The sequence below is a fragment of the Rhinolophus sinicus genome, linkage group LG10 (assembly GCF_036562045.2).
Source record: "Rhinolophus sinicus isolate RSC01 linkage group LG10, ASM3656204v1, whole genome shotgun sequence".
Classification (NCBI taxonomy): Eukaryota; Metazoa; Chordata; class Mammalia; order Chiroptera; family Rhinolophidae; genus Rhinolophus; species Rhinolophus sinicus.
Genome location: NC_133759.1, coordinates 97167171 through 97191242, shown reverse-complemented (window position 1 = coordinate 97191242; position 24072 = coordinate 97167171). Strand labels below are relative to the sequence as shown.

The 24072-nt window shown below is 36.6% G+C and overlaps 1 protein-coding gene across 4 annotated transcripts in view; it reads left to right on the top strand.

The window, feature by feature from the left end:
• The window catches only part of GABRB2 (gamma-aminobutyric acid type A receptor subunit beta2), a 206278-nt gene that overhangs the window by 83886 nt on the left and 98320 nt on the right, over positions 1 to 24072 (top strand). For all 4 annotated transcript variants that reach the window (XM_019740757.2, XM_019740765.2, XM_074313868.1 and 1 more), the window contains one exon: positions 14167 to 14249. In XM_019740757.2, the coding sequence (XP_019596316.1) occupies positions 14167 to 14249 (83 nt within the window). The remainder of the gene's footprint in view (positions 1 to 14166; positions 14250 to 24072) is intronic.

Sequence of the window (24072 nt, the reverse complement as noted above, 5' to 3'; positions counted from 1 at the left end):
CTGGGTTTTATACTCAGTAACATTTTACTGAATTGTGAAGACATTTTGCCATATTTTTTATTTTTTTCCTAGAAAGGGAAACAGAGACGGAGAGACCAGGATTTTAAGCTGGAGAAAATATTTTCAGTGCAGCCATTCTTTAACCTGGTTGTCCATCCTCTCATTCCTCTAGCCCTGCTCCCATATCCAGCTTAGATGCAATTAAATTGTTCATAGAAACACAGTGTTACACACCTTTTCCCTTCTGATATCTCCTGTTATCGATTGTCATTTTTCATGCAGGAATCGGGTATGCTTGTTTTCATCCTTGTCTTTTTGTGATGTGTTACAATAATATCTTAGTGATCTTTATTGTAAGTTGTCATTTTCAACATGTGTTTATGATCTTCTTTTTTTTTTTTTTTTTTTTTGGTCAACTCTTTCTGTTTCTTTGAAAACTTTATGTAAAATGAACTGCAATATTTTTTACTGTTATGACTAATTTTATTCTGCTTTCATTCTTAGTTACCTAAGCTTCTTACTCAGTGTGCTTTCCTGTGGGTATAAAAAACTGTTTTGTTTTGTTTTTTTTCTTTTCCTCTGTGTTTTCAAACAACCCAGAATTACAGGTGTATTCTGGGTGAAACTTTTTAAATACGTTTTTTTCCCCAACTTAGCTTCTAAATTTTTTGTTTTAATCAGTCTCCAGTTGTGAGACGCTCTCTGAATTTCAGTGTTTAGTTACTCTGACCCACAGGGACACATCCCTCCACTCACTTTGAAACTCCATCCTAAGTAACTAAAAGCTCCTGAAGAGATGAAATCGTTTCCACACGTCAAAACAAAGGTAGTCTCTTTGCTTTCTGCTGAGATTCTCAAGGTCATGCTTCATAGAACTCGTAATAAACAATGATCCAGAGGTCAAAAGGACCTTTTACATTATAACAGATCTTCTTTATGTGCTGTCCCAGAGTCACCCAGTAAGAGGCAGAATTAAGGCCAGGAGCACTCTCCCCAAGGCCTCTGTTTTTCATCTCTATGCCTGTGTATACGAGAGTCTTACATTAGTTTACCGGACACCGTGCTTCCCACTCTTCACTATTACATGTCATGTGGGGATGAATATCCTTGTATATGCTTTCTGTCCTCTTCTTTGATTGTTTCCCATGATAAACCCCTAAAAGTAAGATTACTAGCCAGTATGTCAAACTTTCTGATACCCAAATTACCTTTTATAAAGGTTGAACCAATTTATATCCTTACCAGCAATTATGCAAACCCATTTTATTTATATCCTCACCACTTATTACATTTTTTAAAAATGACCATTTGCTAGGCATAAAATAGTAGCCTGTTGTGCCCATGAAAAATATAGGGTATGTCCTCAGCATATACAATATGTCAAAATCAATTCTGGATGGATTTAAGAATTACTGTAAAATTAGAAACATGACAGAAACATAGTGAAATCATTATCTCATCTCAAGATGGAGAAGGATTGTGTAGACATATAGCATTTTAAGAAGTAAAATTGTAAATGACTGATAAGCTTTGATGACAGCAAAATAACATCAAAAACTCTAATGAATCACTAAGTAAAAGAGAAACACTCCCTAGACCAAAAACTGCCAAGTACATGAATTAACAATTTACAATTAAAGAAATTGAAACTTCTGTTAAATATAGAAAAGCTTTCTGGTAATCATAGCTTTCCAAAGATGGAATACGTTCCTTTTAGAAAGAGTTCCAAGTCACTGGAGAGATTCAAGTTAGAACAATGATTGTAGAGAGATTATTGGAAGGAATTCAATCATCAGAAAGAAATTTGTGTATAAATGACATAGATGTATATCATTTAATCATCTTTTCTACCTTAAGAATCTATAATCAAATGATGACATTTCCACCAACATTATAATGGCATAGGAAATTTAATGAAGTACCTACATTTCACAAAGTTAGCTGACCAACATTTCCTACCTGTGGAATGTAATTATCTTGTGCAATATCAAATGTTCTCATATAAGAACAGACTCTGCAAAAAATAATAAACAAGTAGCAATGAATAGTCTTGACTGAGACTAAAGCAGACAAGGAGAATTATCTTAATAACGTTTTTGAGAGAGAAAAGCAATGCACATTTATCATAGAAACAGTGAAATTACAGAAAATATGAAAATAAAAACCAACTATATTTCCACTGCTTATTCTATTATGCTTTTAGTCATTTATCTGTGTGCTCAATACACCTTTATAAATAAATGTGAAATTATATTGCACTGCTTTCTAATACACTGTTTTCTCTGCAGAAGAGTCAAGAATAATTTCTTATGTCTACACTCTTTTCCAAGCATTTTTTATATTGCGTCATATGCCTAAATCAAAATAAACTTACATAGTCATATACGTGATGTGTAGAGTAGTTGCATTTTCTCTAGTTTAGAGTTGCACTTAGCATTCTTGTATATGGTTTTGCATTATTTTGTTTTCATGTTAACTTCTTAAAGTGAAATTTTAGGAACAAAGATTAGCACGTTTGGTGGGTTTTGATTAATGTTGTCAAATTACCATCCAGGAAGTTTGCACCAATTTAAAATTCTACCAGCAGCATGTGTGAGAGGATCTGTTTCCCTCTGGAATCTTAGCACTAAATACTATTATTTCTTTAAATTTTTGCTAATTAGATAAGCAATAATCATCATGGCTTAATTTGTATTTCTAATACAAATGTATGGTTTCTAATTGTGGTAAGCATTTTTCCACATATTTGGTGTCTATTTTATGTAAAAGACTTAATTCTTAAATAGTAAAACTACCATTGTTGACCTTAAGCAAATACACAGCCAGATAATTCTCCAGCAAAATGGGTTTATTTGGGAACAACAAAGAATTGCAACTTGGGACACACAGTCTAAAGGTGAACCATTCACAAGTCCAAAGAACAAAGGAGAGAATGATTCTTTTTATAGTGGAAAGGGGGTGTTCAAAGGGGCTGTTGTGAACAAAGAGTCCATTGGAGGAAACTGGGAGTTTGAAGTGTCGTGGTTTTTCATTGGCTGAGTGGTAAAAGTCTTTCATTGGCTGAGTGGTTGACCGGCAAGGAGAAGATCCTCCCTCTTCCTGTTGGAGAAGTAGAGTCATAAAGCAGCTTCCTGTTAGAGACAGAACGCAATCCTGTCTGGAATAATTGTTAAGTGGTAGGGTGTCTGAGCGCCACCTACAGGCACTCCCAACTCCAATTTACACAAAGTTTCTGTGTTGTTATCTTCACACCATTTAGAAGGAAATCTTTTGCGGTTAGAGATCAGGGTGGCGAAAGGCCTGAGACTGCATTGTTTGTGGAGATTGTAGGAGTCAGACGTACAAGCTGAGTTGCCAGTATGTGACAGGAGGCAGCTCTGAGTAATTTACTTTTCGCATTTAAAAAATAACAGCAGCAATAACAACAGTAAAATCTATTTTACTTTACGGGTTGAGGTTATCACAGTTGCAGCCATGCACTTCAGGAAAAATATGTGCGAGGCCATGTTAGGGGCTGGATCAATGTTTCCCACTGGACTTCCAGCAAGTGCGCTACCTCCAGAGAGAGAGAAAAAAATGAATCAGGCATAGCCTTTCCTCAGACATTAATGCCAGCTGCTCAAGGAAGGGTGTGTGTGTGTGTGTGTGTGTGTGGTTTAAAGGCTGTCTCAGTCCCATGTAGGTTACCCTGATAGCCATTCTGCCACTAGAAATTTCGTGTCGTTGGGCCGACATGCTGCAGCAACCTCTTTCTTTGTCCACTCTGCTGCTTTTTCCCATTCTTTCGCAGGTGATGACCCCTAATGAGCATCTTTCAGAGTCGACTCCTGGAAAACCCAATTTAAGATAGACCCTGAATCTACCAGGGAGACGAAATAACAAACAAATGTATACACAGGATGATTTCAGACTCTGATAAGTATTATGAAGGCAATAAAATGAGATTGGGCAGTGACCAACGGTGGAGGAGCTAAGGTGCAGGGAGAAGGCTTCGTGGGTAGGCAGTGATGTACTGAGACTGGACTCCTCGGAAGGAGGCAGCTTATTGAAGGTGGAGGGGACCTTCATCCCCTCATCCTTAAAAATCCCAAGATAAAGGTCCCAGGAATTAAATGCTTCTGATTTTTTTTTTGATAGCCTAACTAGAAAATCCTCAGATTTTAAATACATTTCTATAATATATTCTACCAGTCTGGGGCCCGACAGGAAACAGATGGCGTACTGAAAATGGGATAATTTGAGGAGAATGCAATAAAGACGCAGTTTACAAAGAGACAGAACAGCACCCCCTTCCTCCCTCCCAGAGATGCGATCAGCAGGTTGCCATCTGCTCCCTAAGGGGGAGCGGAGGGAATGGTCAGAGGGTACAGTTCCCCCATCTCACTCTCCTCTCTCCCCTAAACTCCTGCGCTGCTCCCCATTGGCCAAATCCAACCCAAGGCCAAAGAACCAGGGAGGCAGTTTTTGAAGTCCATACAGTCTAGTCTCTAGGGCCACAGAGGATGGTGTTTGAGGGTGGAGAGTGCAAGGTGGAGCTGGAGAGGCAAAGGAAGACATCAGCATGTATAGTTTATATTTTAAAATAATACTGGATGGGATTTGGAAGAAATGACAACAGACCCAGCTGAGGTTGTAACCTCAGTCTGTCACTGGCTAACTATAAATTAACGTCTGTAAGTCACTCTTATTTGTTAAAAAAAATTTAATGGCTGGAATAAAACTGATGAACTCAATCTGACATGGTATGACTCCAGTGTGTCACTAATCAAAATAAGATCTTCTAAATATATTTTAATGAATACAACAAAAAAAATCTGACATATTTAAACATTGTTTTAAATTATGAAAAACAAAAGCAAACAAACCAAAAAAATCACCGTTGAAATTAACCAAAGAGTCCCAGCTCTATGTCTTGCTAGTAGGTCAGTGGCTCTGGTTCAGTTAAATCTCTTACAGTGACTTAAAGTCAGATTTCAGTTGTTAGGTCATGAGTGAGAATATAGAATGAGTACTGTTTTTTCTCTGGGGCTCAGACTTCCTTCAAGACATAACTTAGAAGAAAGGATATTCTCATTCCTGAGATAAGCCCAGGATACGTAAATGAGGCCATCAGGAGTGTGATATGGGAAAACTTGGTAAAAAGGGACTGACAAGAGAAGAAGAATAAAGGTGTAGATTGCTATAGCCATACCTATTAATATTTTTTGATTGAGTAGGATTTATATGCCTACAAAGTGAGACTGCGAGATACTGCTGTTTGGATGTCATAGGTACATTATTTAAGAAAATGTCTTTTTCCTAATAGTATCTGAATTTGTAGCAAAGCCTGTCTAGCCCTTTAATAGTCAGAGTATCTTCAGAGAGGATAAGATTCCAAAAAAGCAGAGTCACAGAAGATCAAGCAGCTGCAGAAGAGTACAAATAGCTCTCAACTGAAACGATTTATCAAATGGGAACATGATTGCTAGCAATCTTACTTTTTTTAGTGATTACAAAGTAGCACATGTGACTCTCTTGTAGAGAGCTTTTACAAACAATTATGCATGAGTGTTGGAGATTTTAATTTAAGCAGAAGGCCTCTGTGGAGGTAAATCAAGAGCATAGACTGGAAGAAAAATGGTGAAGGAGACCTTCAATCAGGGAGAATATTAAGTGGGACTCCTTGGGGAGAGGCCTGTATTTGCTTATCTGGGGTGGGCTCATCTACATAATTGACTAAAACAGAATGAACAGCTGTGAAATACAGCATTTGAATGTGTGGGTAAAACAAAATTACAAGATATACAGGGTCACAGAACATGTAATGTATTTTCATAGGACTATAAAATTTCCAACATGATTTGGGAATAGGAAACTGGCCAAGCCTCCAGAGAAGTTAAATGACTTTATCAAGGTCTACTAGCTAGTTAGTTTTACTGTACTAGTTAAGTACGTGGATTCAATTAAAACATTCTAGGTTTAAATCCCAACTCCATCATTTACTCTGTGACATATGAGAAAATCACTCTACCTTTTTGTGTCTCAATTTTTCATCTATAAAATGGAGATAATAATAAGACATTCCTCATATTAAGTGAGATAATACATTTCAGTAATGCTAGATAATATCTAGAACTTAGTAAGTGATCAGTTAATATGAGGTATGATTATTACTAGCGAGAATGCCAGAGCCGAAGTCACCTAACTCCTACAGCTGTGTGCTACTTACTCTAGAAAAAGCAAGAGCACAGTGCAAGAGGGATAAACATGAGAAATTAGTTTCCTAACTAAAAATGGTTGTGAGACACAAAATAACATCACGACTTCTTGAGATTAAAAAGCAAAAAAATTTTAAATACCTTTGGGGAAGTGATTCACTTGTGCAGTTTAATGTACAAATTGTCAGTTATGAAAACAGTCATGGGATGTAAAATACAACATAGAGTATATAGGCAATAATATTATAATAAATATGTATGGTGCCAAATGTGTACTACACTTACCAGGGTGCTCATTTTGTAAGTTATATTAATGTCTAATCACTGTGTTGTACCCCTGAAAACATTCTATATCCATTGTAATTGGAAAAAAAAATTGTTATTTTTTAAAAAGCAGATGAAGAAAAAGAAAGATGTGCTCCTTAGCACTTTTCAAACTTTCAGTTCTATGCTGTAATTCTTAAATTCAGTATGTAGATCGTTTTTGCCCCAGCTGAAGTTATTGATTAGTTTGTTTTATAACTAAAAAAACTATATCAGTTTTTTTTAATGATTGATCTTTTTTACACCTTAATTTTTCTCTAGTAATGATGCCTACTAATGCTATAGGATTCCTTTATCTTTTGTAATTAGAATAAGTTGTACTTTTAAGTAAGTGTACTTTTTAAAAAAATTTTTATCTGGGAACATTGGGAAACAGTGTGTTTCTCCAGGGCCCATCAGCTCCAAGTCATTGTCCTTCAATCTAGTTGTGGAGGGTGCAGCTCAGCTCCAAGTCCAGTCTCCATTTTCAATGTTTAGTTGCAGGGGGCACAGCCCACCACCCCATGCAGGAATTGAACCAGCAATCTTGTTGTTGAGAGCTGGCGCTCTAACCAGCTGAGCCATCCGGCCACCCCTAGTGTACATTTTTAACAAAGTAAAAGCATACTGTGAATTTGAACAATACCTTTTGAATATAGTTGAGGATAAGGCATCTAATTTCTTAAAAACATATAAAATTGTTGAAAAAAACAATTGTTTTGTGGAATGTAGATGATTATCTAGATAAAGAAATCAAAGTTAGAAGTTCAAAGTCTCTTACAATCTGTGGTTGAAATCCTAACAAGTTTTTTGCTTGTTAAGGGCACATGTTTAACTGTGTAGTTTAGCTCTTGAAGCCCCTCTCCACCAAGAGTCCGCTGAAAGGCCTGAAACGTGCCATGTTGATTATGATTCTGAGTTATTTCCTATTGGCTGAGGGGCAAAGGCATCTGTAGTTGCTCATTAGCTATCTTTGGTCATATTCAAACTTGGGATGATATGGTCGCATCATTAAATCTCAGATAATGACACTATAAAATATAAATTATGGCTTTGGTACAAAATGCCGACATAGCTGTTGTATTTCTTGATTTTATAGATGTCTTTAGTGACTGTTTTAAGCTATGTTACATATTTAGTTTTCTTGCTCTGTGTCAGTATTTTAGAGCACAAGTCATTTTTGGATAACAGTGCCCAGTAACTAAGGAATAAAGGGTTTATCCAAAGATCTCTTAGCCCATTCAGAATACCAACATTTTACAAAGGTGGCTTTTATCATGCAATCGTATTCATCCCCAGGGAAGACGTGTTTCTACTTTTAACTACAGAAGATTTGCCACATGTAAATGAGGTACATTCTGGAGGTGTCATTGACTGTTTCCTTTGATTGAAGACAGAGCTGTCTCCATATATCTCACAATGGTCTTAAAAGTTAATCAGGACACCTGCATAATAAGTTACTAGCTTCTTTTCAAGGACTCCTAGTAGTGGTGTTGAGTAATTTAAGCCCATTGAGGATGTGTATCAAGATTTAGAAAGTCATGTTCATGGAAAGCTCACTAGGTGTGTTGTTCTGAATTATTCCTGGAGAAACGTCACCCTGTTAATAAATCAGCAAGTCTCAAAGAATAGGTTTTGATGTTCCTCACATGGATTTTCTGAGTAAGAGTCATTCCAGGTAGCTTCTTGTATAAGGATGACTTTGACTTTAAAATTTGAGAACTTTTTATGTAAATTAAATCAGACACTGCTATAGAGAATTGCTTCAGAATCCTCAGTTTGAGAATGCTTATGACCATGAGTATCTTTTCTTTGTGTTGGTTGTTGTTGTTATTATTATTATTATTGTTACTGTTATTTTAATCTTGGGTTAGTGACAAGTGCCAGGCACCTGGCAAAGAGCTTAAGATACAATTAAGGCAACAAACAGGTGTGGTTCCTAATCTCACAAAACACCTGGAAAAGATGCATGTTTGTTTCACATGTAACAAATAGATGCATATCTGTATTTTGTCTTAAAGTCTGTTAAACAGTGCCCCATATACACATATGGCAAATTATTTTTGCATATTTATATGTCGGGAAGCTACTTATACCCTATTTTATAGCTCTGCTTTGCTTACAGGATAAGTATGTGATTGTTCTACAGTTCTTCATGTATACAAGCACGTATGTGTGTATTCCACCAAATAACTGCTGGTCAAATGAGTTATCATGGGATCTGCTCATTATCAGGTAGTAATAACAGAAGTGGCAGATCATTTTACGAGTTACACAGGTCTTCCTGCACTTACCATCTCACGACAAATTACGATGCCAAGTATTTAATTCAAATTTTCTGGGCCAACCAACTGGTGGAGAAAATAAGTGACTTGTCTCAGGTCACTCATACTGGTCTGTATGATCAAAATTCCAAGTGGATTGTTTTGGCTATGGAGGTTCTGCTTTAACCCAAAAGGAGATACAAATACCTCATAAATATCAACTAGAGAATATATTTTTTTAGCTTTATAAAGTGTGTTACAGCATTAAAAAATGTGAAACACTGGTATAAATATGAATGTTTGTTGATGTGAGAGAAACACTTTCTTCTACTTTATTTTTAAAACATGAGTAGAAACTCATTGCTTCTGTGATAGCATTAGTCGATTTCTTTTTCTTATTTACAACACTAGTTCACAGATGTTAGTTGCCATGAATATGTATCAGCAGAAAGTGTGAACCACAACCTGTAGTAGCAATTGCAAACTTCACTTAATTTACAGCCAGGCATCTGTTTATGGATCTCTCTTTTTTTATTGTACGTGTGCCCTTGTAACTCTCGTGTCCTTTGTGTTCGTTCTATCAGATGAAGTTAATTTTCTTTAGTTTCTCAAGACAGGGAGTATTTATACTATTTTATATAAATAGCATGGGTGCTCAGTATGCCCATAATGGACCTAATTTCATATACTTTGGAAATTTCTCTTCTGTATAATGTACGTCCCTGTATGTTAATGACAATCCAGGTTGTATCTACATATATAAATCAATCAATCAACCAATCAATCAATCAGTGAAACAGTGAAAAACTCAGCCACGTATCACATAGCTAAAAAATTATTTTTTAAAGTAAGGAATGAAGTGTCAGTGTTAATATTTATAGAATTTAGGAACTTGATGAATCCCATTGGAAGCAGAAACAAACAATTTGATAATAAGATAGACTCAGGAACTATTTATGTAACGTTAATTAAATGGATTAAAATTTATTTGCTGTTAAAAATATGAAAAGAATCTCTAAAACTGAAGCCATGTTATAATTTTAAGTTAAAAAGAGAAAAACTGCAACAAAACAATTCTCCAAATAAAAGATTTATAATGAGAAATAGTTCTTTAACAAATAAGCAAGATAATTTCAGATTGTGACAATTGCTTGAAGAAAATAAACAGAGATGATGAAGCATTAGTTATGGCAACTGCTTTGGGTGGCCGCATAGGGAGGGAGATGCTTTTTGAGTGGAAGGATCAGAAGAGACGGCTCTGTGAAGATCAGGGGGACACGCACGCTGCTGGGCAGAAGGAACAAAGGCAAAGGCTGGAGTGAAGACGTGATGTGAGAGAATATTGGGAAGGAAGGGTCGGATTATTCAGGGCACAGTAGGCCTTAGCCAAGACTTTGGATTTGATTGGAAGAGCCACTAAAAATTTTAAGCAGAGGAGATAAAATCTGACTTATGTTTTTAAAAGAGCTCTGACTATTGTGTAAATATAAGCAGGGAGGCAAATGGAGAGGCTGGGAGACCAAACTACTGTAGTAACATGGAGGCGAAGTGATGGGGCCATAGACTCAAGGGAAACAGTGAAGATAGGAAGGAGCGAGGCTGGGGAGCAAGCAGGTCTTGGTGAAAGAAAGGAAGGGATGTGCTTCAGCCCTAGGATACTCAGGTACTAATTTCTAAAAAGGTGAACAAAGTTTAACAGAGCGCAAACCTTAATGAAGCAGCAATCAAACTAAAGAGGCATGAACTACTTCTATTAAGTTAATCACTCAGAGTAGGTCCCCCTTACCTGTGGGACATATGTTCCATGGCCCCCAGTGGATGCCTGAAACCACAGATAGTACCAAACCCTGTATATAGCGAGTGTTTTTTTTTTTTTTTTCCTATACATACATCCCTTTTCATTTAAAGGAAGCACCTCCCGGCTTTCCATTGGCATATCTAAGTTGCCAGCATCACTACTTTTGCCCTTTGGGGCCATTATTAAGTAAAAGAAGGGTCACTTGAATACAAACACTGCAATACTCTGAAAAGGAATCTAGTAGGGGACTGTACAGTGTGGGGATGCTGGACAAAGGCATGACTCACGTCCCGGGCAGAACGGAGTGAGACAGTATACGATTTCGTCCCGCTACTCAGAACAGCATGCAATGTAAAACTTAAGAATTGTTTATTTCTGGAATTTTCCATTAATTTTCAGGCTGCAGTTGACCACAAGTAACTGAAACCACAGAAAGCAAAACCTTGGATAAGGGAACAATACTGTGTTTTCATCCTACCACTGAGGAGTAGGATCCACACCTAATTAAGGAATTCCATAGACTCAGTCCACCTGCTTTACTTGGCTAAGCTCTGCCCAAGACCCTTTGATGAAGAAGGTTTAGCTGTGGACTGTTTCTTCCAAGGCGGGGCTGCATCTTATTTCTCTGTTCCCAGCACATAGTGTAGTGCCGCTCAGAGCAGTCAGCCAGAGTTGGTCAGATTCAACATCAATTTCTACTCTTAGTTTTCTTCAGCAGATGTATTTTTTTTTATTTTTATTAAATTTATTGGAGTTACAATGGTTAGTAACATTATATAGGTTTCATGTGTACAGTTGTAGAATGCATCATCTTTATATTGCATTGTGTGTTCACCACCTGGAAGGAGTTCCATCTCTGTATATTTGACCCTCTTCTTCCATTTCTCCTCTCCCTCACCCTCTGGTAACCACTAAACTGTTGTCTGTGTCCATGAGTTTTCATTTGTTTGTCTTGTTAGTTTGTTGCTTTCAGTTTTACATCCTACATATGAATGAAATCATTCATGTGGTTCTCAACTTTTCCTGTCTGACTTATTTTGCTTAGCATGATACTCTCGAAATCCATCCATGTTGTCTCAAATGGCAGTATTTCATCTTTTCTTATGGCTGAGTAATATTACATTGTGTATACATATATATACCACATCTTCTTTATCCAATCAACCAGGATACTTTGGTTGATTGCATTTCTTGGCCACTGTGAATAATGTTCCAATGAACATAAGGTACATACATCTTCATGGATAAATGTTTTCAGATTTTGGGGGTAAATACCCAGAAGAGGGATTGCTGGTTCATATGGTAATTCTGTTCTTAATTTTTTTGAGGAGCTTCCGTGCTGTTTTCCATAGTGGCTGTACCAGTTTACATTCTCACCAGGAGTGTATGAGGGTTCCTTTTTCTCACAACCACTCCAACACTTGTTATTATTTGTCTTGTTGATGACAGCCATTCTAACAGGTGGGGGGTGCTATCTTATTGTTGTATTGACTTGCATTTCCCGAATAGCTAGTGAAGTTGAGCATATAGCTGTTGGCCATCTGTATGTCTTTTTGAGAGAGTTTCTGTTTAGGGCCTCTGCCCTTTTTTTTTTTTAATTGGATTGTTTGATTTTTTGTTGTTGTTGAGTTACATGAGTTCTGGATATTAGCCACTTATCGGAGTGACAAATATCTTCTGTTGATTTGTTGTGTTTTTGTTTTGTTGATGATTTATTTTGCTGTGCAGAAGCATTTTAGTTTGATATAGTCCCATTCACTCATTTTTGCTTTTCCTTCCCTTGCCTTAGGGAAGCGTTTTAGTTTGATATAGTCCCATTCACTCATTTTTGCTTTTCCCGTTTGCCTTAGGGGTCAAATTCATAAAATCCTCTCTGAACCCAAGGTCTATAGTTTAGTGCTTATGCTTTCTCCTATGCAATTTATTGTTTCAGGTCTTATGTTTAGGTCTTTGATCCATTTTAAGTTAATTTTGGTATATGATGACAGATAGCAGTCTAGTTTCATTCTTTTGCACGTGGCTTTCCAATTCTCCCAGCACCATTTATTGAAGAGGCTTTCTTTTCTCCATTGTATATTTCTGGCTCCTTTGTTGAAAATTATCTGTCCATATACATGTATATGTGGGTTTATTTCTGGGTTCTCAATTCTATTCCATTGATCTCTGTGTCTGTTTTTCTTCCAATACCATGCATGTTTGATTATTGTCACTTTGTAGTATTAATTGAAGTCAGGGAGTGTGATACCTCCAGCCTTGTTCTTTTTCCTTAGGATTGCTTTGCTATTCAGTATCTTGTGATTCCATACAGATCTGATGATTCTTTGTTATACTTCCTTAAAAAATGCCATTGGGATTTTGATGGGGATTGCCTCAAATCTATACCTTTGAGTAACATTGCCATTTTAACTATGTTCATTCTTCCAATCAATGATCACCGAATAGCTTTCCATTTCTGTATGTCTTCTTCAATTTCTTTTAATAAAGCCTTATAGTTTTCAGTGTATAGGGCCTTTACATCCTTTGTTAAGTTTAATCTTAGGCATTGTATTCTTTTTGTTGCAGTTGCAAAAGGAATTTTTTTAAGGACCTATTATATGTCACTTACTCTTTTATATTCTTTATATAAATTATTAAATCAATTTTTACTGAAATCCTGTTAGGTAATTATTGTTGTTAATAATTTCTTTACAGACAAAGAAACTAAGGTTGGTTAGGAAATGTTAACCATCTTGATGTGAATCAGTCAGCGAAACAGAGTTAGAATTTATACCTCTGTCTGATGTGTTCTAAAACTTGTATTTTTTTCATGACCTTATTCTGCTTCATTGTTCAGAAAACATGTATTGATAAATCAGTTAGGACTGTATGTTTTTGGCGCCTTCTACTTGGTCTTCAACAGAGAGATTAGTGAAAAATGATGACAGAGAAATATAAAGACATTAAAGGGACAGATTCATTTCTCTCTTACGAAATAATAAAAGTACCCAGTGGCCTAAATAAATAACTCTGCCAGCCCATAGGAGGAAGCTCTCTAACAAGTCATTAAGAATATCAGATTACTCAGGACAGAGCAATTCAAGTGATAGATGAAAGGCTGATTGTATGTGTATTAAAGCACTTGCAAAGTACTATACTATGCATAGAAAGGTCAAAAATGATGGATCAAAGCTAGGATTGATTGAAGATTAGATTTTAGGGTCTTGAGAAAGGAAGGAGAAAACCAGGATGAATGGAAGAGGAATATCTATGTTGATATTCTTAATCACCTGTGATGCTCATAAAATAAGGGTCCTGGGATCCCACCCCACCCCAAAATATTCTGGAGTATGGAAACTTCCTAACAAACACTCCCAGGTGAATTTGGTACAAGTAGATAATGGACCACACTTTGGGGAAAAAATGATTTGGTTGGATCTCTTTATTTTACAAATCAGCATGAGCCTCATAACGGTTTTCCAAAGTTACAGAGCTCTTTTTCGTTAGAGCTTTGGCTAAATCAGTCTCTTAAAGGCCTAGTTCTCTCCTCTTTGATACTTGGAATTAATTTTTCCAACTCTAGCCATGGACCAGCTAACAGCATATATCATTGTAATTTCTCTTCTAGAATCACAACCACAGCTGCCTGCATGATGGACCTAAGGAGGTACCCATTGGATGAACAAAACTGCACCTTGGAAATTGAAAGCTGTAAGTTTTTTTGAGAATCCAGCTAAACTGAACTGTGCTTGATGAATGTTTTTCTTAAGCAGAGACTTCCTACCCTGGTTTATGTCCAGACCACAGGTCCTGCAAAGGTCCTGTTAGCACACTAAATTTGATGGAAAGAGGTACTTCTAATATCTTCCCTCAATGATACTGCTGTCCTCTTAGTCCTGTCCCTAAATCCCTGGGAGAGATGTGAAGGGAAGAATTAATCTAGCAATAAAAGGAAGATTCTAAGAGCCTGGATGGAAACATAGGGCTATTCCAGCCACTTAAGATGTGTTATTGATACAGTAAGCTTGGGACAATAGGGAAAGGTGGCAGGGAGACAGAAGATGTCAGAATGATTTTTGATGTCATAAACATTTGCACTTTGCTATTGCAACATAAATGTGGCCTTCTGGGTTGGCTGGAATATTCATAGAGTGTGGATTGGTAGGATGTTTTTGTTTTGAAGGACTATTTTCAGTGTTGAAAATTTATATTCTTGCTGAAGGCCATATGATGAACAAGAATGGCGTATACACATGTGTGTGTATATTCTTTCTGGTGCTGACCTGTTCTGCAGCGCTGTTGCATTTCTAGGCCAGGGTTTCAGTGTCCTTCTTGATGATTCAGTCACCTACCCTGCTCGGTAGAATGTTAATTTCATAACCCGTCTCCATTTCAGAGGTAACACACGGAGGTCATTTGAGGTGGGGTAGGGTTTTGAATCTCTTTTCTCTGTCAGTTCTTCCCAATGTGTTCATACCTCATCCCACCAAACAATTGGAGGCTGACAATGTTATATCTAGCTTTCTAGATAATGAGCAGCTTGACTGCTGTGCGGATACTCTGAGCCTTTGTCAGGAACTCTAGCTGTGGCAAGCAGCGTGACTCTAAATCACTGCTCTGAGTGGAAATATAGCATTTATGACACATTGTGGGTATTTTTGCCCATTTCAAAAAATAGCTTCCAGGGATAATTAAATTTACATGCATTTTTTTTGGAAGAACCTGATTTCATACTTGTATTTCCAAATCAGTTTTATTTTGACAGTAGATCTCTGCCATGCAGAACTATTTAATAAAATTGTTCTGTAGGGTTTTTGTGATTATTTTATGTAAATATCTTTGGGATAATGTTGCATTTTTATAACTTAAGATAAGGGTTACAGTGCAGAATAATGTTCTTCAGAGCCCAAATTCTTTGGTTGTTTCAAGTTGTTGATGTAAGGACATTTTGAAAAGGGTAGGTTGCTGTGTACCATTCATGGGTTATCGTGGTCAGAGAATTTATTGTGGTAGAATTTGACTGAAATTTTAAATAATCATATTTGTACACAATTAAAGCACTTGCACTGATACCATTTCATTTGAGCCTTTCACAACCCTGTCAGGTAAGTAAACATAGCCTTTTTAGTTTAAAACATTGGTGCCTAAGGACGAAGACAAAACCCAAGGAAATTGTAATTGTGACATGAATGTTGAATAATTAACATGGTAATTCCTTAGACTTTTAGAAAGTTGATGTTTTATAAAGGGGCTTTTACATATCTCATTGCAATGAGTTGCCCTGTTAAATGAGGTAGAGTAGATTTTTTTCTAGCTTTGTTGAGATATAATTGACATATTATGTATGTACAAAGTGGTGCTTTGATATATGTATACAGGTATGTTGTGAAATGATTACCACATAAGGTTAGTTAACATGCCTTTCAGCTCACATAGTTATCTTTTGTGTGTGTATGTATGGATGTGTGTGCATATGTGTGTTGAGAACTTTTAAGGTTCACTCTTAGCAACTTTCAACTATACAGTACAGCATCATGCACTGTAGTCACCATGCTGTACATTAGCTAGCCAGATATTATTCATTTTATAACTGAAAGTTTGTACCCTTTAACCACCTTCACCTATTGCCCCCCAGACCCTACCCTTGGCAAACATCAATTTAATCTGTTTCTATGAATTCAGGAGTTGTTTTTTTTTAATTCCACATAAGTCAGATGAGACAGTATTAGATGTTCTCTGCCTTACTTATTTCACTTAGCGTAATGCCCCTAAGGTTCATCCATGTTGTCACAAATGGCAGGATTTCCTTCTTCTATCTAAGAATATAGAAGAGTATATACAGAGGGTGCCAAAAAAATGTATACACATTTTAAGAAAGGAAAGAATTGTAGTACTCAATATATATCAATAACAAAAGATGAATACAAGTCATTTGTATACATTTTTTGGCACCCCCTGTACATCACATTTCTCTTAATTGTTTTTAATGCTGTTGTGAATGGGATTGTTTTCTTAATTTATTTTTCAGGGGGTTCATTGTCTATGTATAGAAATGCAGCTTATTTCTTGTATTTATACTTTGATTTTATATCCTGCTACTTTATAAAATTCATTTATTAGTTCTGGTAGTTTTCTGCAGTCTTTAGCATTTTATAGATATAATTTCATGTCATCTGCAATCAGAGACAGTTTTACTATTTTTTTGTTCCAATTTGGAGGTCTTTTATTTCTTTCTCATACCCCACTGCTCTGGCGAGGACTTGCAGTACTGTGTTGAAAAGGACTTGTGAGAGTGGGCAGCCTGGTCTTGTTTCTGATCTTAGAGGAAAATTTCAGCCTTTCACTATTGAGTATGATGTTAGCTGTGGGCTTCTTATATATGGCTTTTACTATGTTTAGGTGCATTCCTAATATTCCCAATTGGTTTGGAATTTTTATCATGAAACAGTGTCAAACTTTATCAAATGCTTTCTTTTTTTTTCAAGATAATTATGTGATTTTTATCTTTTGCTTATTAATGTGGTGTATCACATTTATTGATTTGTGTAATGTTAAACCATCCTTGCTTCCCAGGGATGAAGCCCACTCATTTGTGGTGTGTGATCCTTTTAATGTTTTGTTGAATTTGGTTTGCTAATATTGTTTTGAGAATTTTTGCATCTGTATGTATCAGGGATATTAGCATATAGTTTTTCGTATTGTATTTTATCTAGCTTCAGTGTCAGGGTAATGCTGGCATTATAAAGTGACTTTGGGAGAGTTCCTTTCTCTTCAACTTTTTGGAAGAGTTACAGAAAGATTGGCATTAATTTTTCTTTAAATATTTGGTAAAATTCAGTGAAACCATGTTTTCCGAGGCTTATCATTCTTGGGAAGTTTTTGAGTACTGATTCAGTCGCCTTACCCATTATTGGTCTGTTCAGATTTTCTATTTCTTTATAATGCAGTTTTAGTAGATATTTCTAGGAATTTATTTATTCTATATCGCCCAATTTATTGTCATATAATTGTTCATAGCAGTCTCCTATGATCCAGTGTCTTTCTGTGGTATCATTTGTAAATGGCCCTTCTTTCATTTCTGAATTTATTTGAGTCCTCCCTTCTTTTTTTCTTGATTGGTCTATCTAAAAGTTTGTAAATTTTGTTTTATCTTTTCCAAAAGCCAACTCTTAATACTTATGACCTTTTTCTATTGCTTCTCTGTGCTTGAGAAGAATGTGTATTCTGTTTCTATTGGATGGAATGTTCTGTATCTGTCTGTTAGGTCTATTTGGTCTATAGTGTTGTTCAATTATGCTGTTTCCTTATTGATTCTCTGTCTCGATGATTTATTCATTGTCGAGAGTGGGATATTAAAATTCCCAACAATTATTGCATTGCTGTTTATTTCTCCTTCAAGTTCTGTTAGTATTTGCTGTATATATTTAGGTGCTCTAATGTTGGGGGCATAAATATTTATGATCGTTGTATCTTCTTGATGAATTGACCCCTTTATTATTACATAATGACCTTCTTTGTCTCCTGTAAGCATTTATAGCTTAAAGTCTGCAGGGTAGACATTAACATTCCTATCTTTACAACTAGGGAAACAGACTCAAAGAGGCAAAATGATATGCTCAAGATCATGTAGCCACTGAGTGGCAAGTGGCTCTGAGCTGATGTAGTGATTGACAGCTGATTTATGTTAGTAAAGCCACTGACTTTGAAGAGACCAGTTTAACAGGAAAAAAAACTTTTTAAGCTCCTTTTAGGATCTTAAAAAAAAATTCCTACCACTGCCCTTTGTAGCAGCGTCAGAAACCAGTTCTTGGTGGCCTTTTACAGTCACTGATTACCTGCATGACATGGGAGGAAAGTCACCCTACTTAGCTGAGTCTCAGTTTCCTCCGACGGGGATAACAATATCTACCACATGAGGTTGTTACGAGGATTAAACGAACTAATATAGACTAATATGAATTAATGCAGATTAAGAATCTAGCACTTTGCCTGTAAAATGGTAGATATCTAATAAACAGTAGCCTCAGCAATTAATAGTTGTTACTGTAACCACACTAATTTTGGTTATTGTATTTTCAAAGTCCCATATTGCCACAGATTTGCCCTTATTATGAGATCTAGTGTATCCAGCCAAGGAGAGACCCAAAGCACAGCATCGCCCTTCTCAACCTTTGTAGACCTCATTCTAGCCCTTGCATTTATATTTCAATTAAGTCTCATTATCTGTAGGGCTATCTGTTTCCTCATAGAATGCCTCAGCCAGCTATGCCTACAGTATAAAATGGAGATTAATTTATTTTGCTTTGGCCAAAGGGAAATAAATTAATAGCTAGCCTAAAATATCCAGAGAGAAGCATTTAAAAGCTCTTTGACATCTGTACTTGGATGAAGTGAAAGGCAGTCCATTTTTAAGTATAATCCATTCATGGTTTTGTTAACATTTAAACTGGCCAAAGAAGACAGCCCTCACCTGCTGTTGATGTAAAGCCTCTGTAGTCAGTGCGGCAGAAGTCCCTGTGAGTGTGAGAGTGTGTTGGCACAGGCATCTCCTCTTCCTGCAGATACTCGCCATGCTTTAAGGAAATCAGAAAATACAAATGTGCTCGTTGTCATCTTAGGGAATTCCAATTTCGATATAATATAAAAACAACTTGCCGTTGGGTTGTTGATGGAATAAAGGCTCTATTTTCTTCTCAACAATTTCCTCCTAAATACTCTTTATTAAAGAGGTCAATATAGATTAATACATTTAAGCAGCTTGAGGCATTGACCAAATTTACTATGACACAGGGTTAATATATTTTGGATCCAGTTCATGCTATGCACTAGTCAATATTTCAATAGATATGCATATAATATTTTTAAGAATTTAGAGGAAACAAGAGTGCATTGTGTTCTTCTACTCCTAAAGTGAAAATTGATGGCAACTTAAAGTATGTCAGTAGATTCAAAATACCTATCACAAAGGAAGTAGTAATCAGATAGAGTTCTGAGCAAGTGTGGTATAATGGATGAGAGGACATTCATTGAATACAGGTAGACGTCTGTTATGGGTTCCTCAAACTAACTATATAGGTCACTTAGCTTCTTTAAGCTATGGTTTCTCATTTCTGCAGCATTGCAGTATTTTACAGGTAATCAGATAATCAAGACAGATCTTTGTGCAATTCTTGGTTCTGATATTTCCATAAGTAGCAGCTGTTATTATAGCATATTGTTATCATTATCAAATTATACCAGGAATATTATGCTCCATGAGAGTCACAACATTTTAAGAGAGATATTTAGCAATCAGAAGACCAAAATGGAAAAGATTCATAAATCATGGAGTATGAAGAACCAGTATCAGAAATGAGGAGGGCAAGGGATGCTTTTGCCTTGAGGGCAGGAATCTTAGGGCAACAGTGTGGTAGTATTTAAATGGAATAGCTATTTTCAAATAACTGCAGAATTTCCTCGTAAGAGAGCAGACTATGTGTGCCCTAAGGGCAATACTAGACTAATGGCAAAAGATGCCAAAAGGCAATTTTAAGTTGAACTATTAAAAAAAAAAAAAAAGTCATGGCAATTATAGCTCATGGAAAATCCTGTAGGTTGCTATATGCTGTAAAACCATTTTCTGGAAAAGAAGAAATTCTTACATTGGGCACGTGATGGGATTGTATGATTTCTAAGGAGCTCTGGGTTGGTAGTTACTAGGCACCAGCAAAACGAAGTAGATCTTTAATTAAAGGACAATTAGCCAAGCACTGGTTTATGTGAGGGTGCAGATGCCATATGCATATACCTCTGGGAGCAATGCTATTTAGGAAAAGAGGCAAATCACATCTCTGCTAAGATCTTAAGCAGAACAGTGTGTGTCTTGCTCATGGTCTGTCGCTATTTACCTAGTAATTTTTTTTTTCTCCGATTTTCCTCCCAGGAGTTCATTTTGTAGTTGTGTCTCTGAGGAATGAGACTAAGTCCCCCCAAATTCCTGGCTTTCTAAATAATCTATCACCCCACTGAGGCTTTTAGAATCACAACGAGTATTTTAGGGGATCCTTGAATTATTTCAAATGAGAAAAATATTCCTGTGATATTCCATTGAGTCTTAGTCATAATTATTTATTGAGGATAAAGCAAAGAGCACTGCAAATGCTCCCCGGTGTCACTGCATACAAATTTAATTTACATTGCTGTCCTATTCTGATATTTTCCTAAGTTGTATCTAACGTTGCGGAAGTGAGGGATCTGTCTCCCTGTCCCTGCTGGGTGCAGATACCTTGTTAAAACATGATCTTTATTTAACTATTATTAGTCCCTCGTGGCCCTAGACAAGTGCCAGCATATATATTTAGAACTTCTGGCACTTCACGCAGATATTATTTGTGACCTTACTGTTTATCTGGAACTTTAAGATTTCTCCCTTCCAATTCTTCAATCGTTAGAAAGTGACTTGGTTATGAAGGGTTTATCTTGATTTTGTGAATGTGAAAAATGAAAATAGTGCACTCTAGGTTTTCCTCCCTAAGTAAACAGAAATGTTTCCTTTTTTAATTCACATTTTTCATTTTTCTTTCTGTAGTCTTTATTTTCTCCTTCTGGGGTCCTCACTAGAGAGATCTTGGATTCTCCATATTTACCTGCCAAGGCTCTGAATTAAAATTTGTACAGTTTTATCTTCCAGATTAGTAATACTTATTTTAATCTAAAATTGTTACTAGTATTATATTTTGACAATCATGTTTTCAGTTTCTAAGAACTCTTCCTTATTCTTTGATTACTCATGTTCCATACTCATTTGTTCTCTTATGGAATGTCATAATCTGTGACATTCCATAAGAGATATCAATTTATTTTTATTTAAAGGCTATCAGTTTAAGTTTTCTTACAAGTTTTTTTCCTCTCTGTTTATATTTCTGTTTCCTTTTGTAAAGATGTGTGTTTACCACGATCTTTCTTTTTCATGGTGACAGTTTTCCTTATATGCCTACTAATCTTTGTAGTCAATTCATATTGGTATATAAAGGGCTAGTTTGACCAAAATATGTTAGTGATGTGAGTTCTCTGACCTGACGTGGGTTTCCTCTACATTTTTTTTTCTTTTATTAGTTTCAGGTGCACAAGACAAAGCAATACTTAGACGTTTATCGTTTATATCCCACACACTGTGTGACCCCCCCTCCCCCTATCCACTATCCCTCTGACATCGCACAGAGCCATTACATTTCCAGTGTCTCTATTCCTAATGCTGTACTCTGCTTCCTGTAACCATATATATACATACGTTTATATATGTATATATATATATATACATATACACACACACACATATGTATATAAAATTATAGTTGGCATTCATTATTGTTCAGCTTCAGGTGTACGGTGCAGAGATCAGGCATCTACATCATTTATATGATTGTTGCCATAGCTAGCCTCTTCTCTGAATAGCGTGGGGCAAGAGGAGAAGTGGGCATGCTGATGAGACGGCCTGCCTCTTCAGGAGAGAAGGCTAGGCTCTTCCACAGGTAACCAAGACTCATCTGAGGTGATGAGACCCTTTAGGTGACTTCACTCTCTCACTGCTGTGAGGAACTCATGGAACAACAACTTACTTTTTTTCTCCATTTGTAGAGGTGCCCAGGGCTATCTGGTTCTGGTTCTCTCCTCAGCCCAGTATCAAACCTGGGAATCCAGGCACCCTGCACTTTGTTCAAGGAGCCTCTTCCAGCGTTATCTCGGGTGCCATCACCAGAGACAGCTGTAGAATGATGAGGACTTGTCCAAAAGCAAAAAGAAATTAATACTTAAGGAGCCTTGGAATTAGTGTATACACTAAAGATCAGCCTTTGAGCCAATAAGATAGAATGCAGGCTATCTATTTTTAATGTCAATGTCTGACAAATAGCTTTTTCTTCTCTTAAATACCACCAATTCTAAGATTCACTATTGTATTAATAAGAATAATAAAATCCTACATTGAATGTACTCATCTCTTGGTAGATATATCCCGATTTCAAAAATACTAAAATGTAAAAGGAACCTAAAGTTCATTAGAATTGAAGAATTATAGTTATCGTCTTAATTGCAAAGGAAACCATTATTTTATTATTTCTCAGTGGGCAAACCAAAAAACAAACAAAAAAGAACAGTACATAGTATCAAATTAGTATCTGCCAATCCCACAGGTGAACATCCGCCTTCTTGCTTCATTTTCCTGAATGCACATTAGGCTGCTTCTGACATGATGTGCAAAGTGACGCAGTTAATGAAGTGTGTGCGCATGTTCCATAGTAACTGCTTGCACATGGGTAGAATGTGCATAGACTATATTATCTGGCGGTAATCAGGACTTCCACGTGAATCAACAGGTACCTTTGGAATCTAAACCTTTAGATACAGAAAATTTGGGAAGAAATCTTTCAGCAGTAGACACAATCCTTTATTAAATTTGTGTCCTATAACATTGAAAGGGCATCAGTATAAACACTATGCAAAACCCAGGTAAACAGAATGCACTGGCTTCCATCCCTCACCTGTGTTAAGCTGACTTGGTTAGTACATGGGCCCAGAGCCTAAGGACTGGTCACCCCTCAGACCATGAGGTAAGCTCAGGGATGCGTTGCATAAGTTCACCTTGGGACTCAAAGAACAGCAAGGATCAATTACAAGGAAACTGATTCCCCTTATGGCTTCTTAAAGGCAAAGCATTTTCTTAAAGATTAAATGAGTGTTTAAGTCCCTGAGGACACTGAGTGTTGGATGAGACTCTGCTCAGAAGCTCACATTATGTATATTTACCTTTCTGAGAGTGAGTGATGTCCACCTTCTTTTATGTTTGTAATGCTCATTTTTTTCCCTGCTTTGAAATTGCCCATGAGGGCTAAAAATGCAGTTTAGGTGTTCATTGTATATTATACATTTTTCTATGGCAAATCTCATGGTGGGTGGGGGTACAAACTTGTTTCTTTGGTTTTCCTTTAGGCTCAGGAAAGATGCCAGCAATGCCATCATCCTGCAAAAACTGTCTCATTTTTGGCTGGGCTCCATTTTGTATGTGATCTTAATGAAGTGAAAATGCCACATTTGTGGCTTTTCTAGTAGCATATTTAGTGTAGGCTGGAGAGCACTCTGTGAAACCTGATGTGAACATCATAAGCCAGAGGTGTAAATACACCCACAGACCTTCCCTGAAGCATTACCAGCAGCCTCACGTTGTTTCTGTTTGGTATAATAATTAAAGCCCAATGAATTACAACTCAGGCTGCTTTTTCTCAGATCCTGGACCTAGCTCCCTATGTTACCAGTTGAAGATACTTCCGTTCAGTAGGCTTTCAATACTGCTGATTCGTTTTTGCAAATCTTCAGGATAGCTTCCAGAGCCTACCATCTGTCCCTGCTGCCACCTCCATTGTAACCAGGACCATGATTATTATATTTTCAGGACCACCATCGTCATTAATAGTACTACCGTTTATTAAATACTTACTTTGTGCCAGACTCTGCTGTGTTTATATTGACACGATGAACCTTATGGCAGCTACTACTGTCA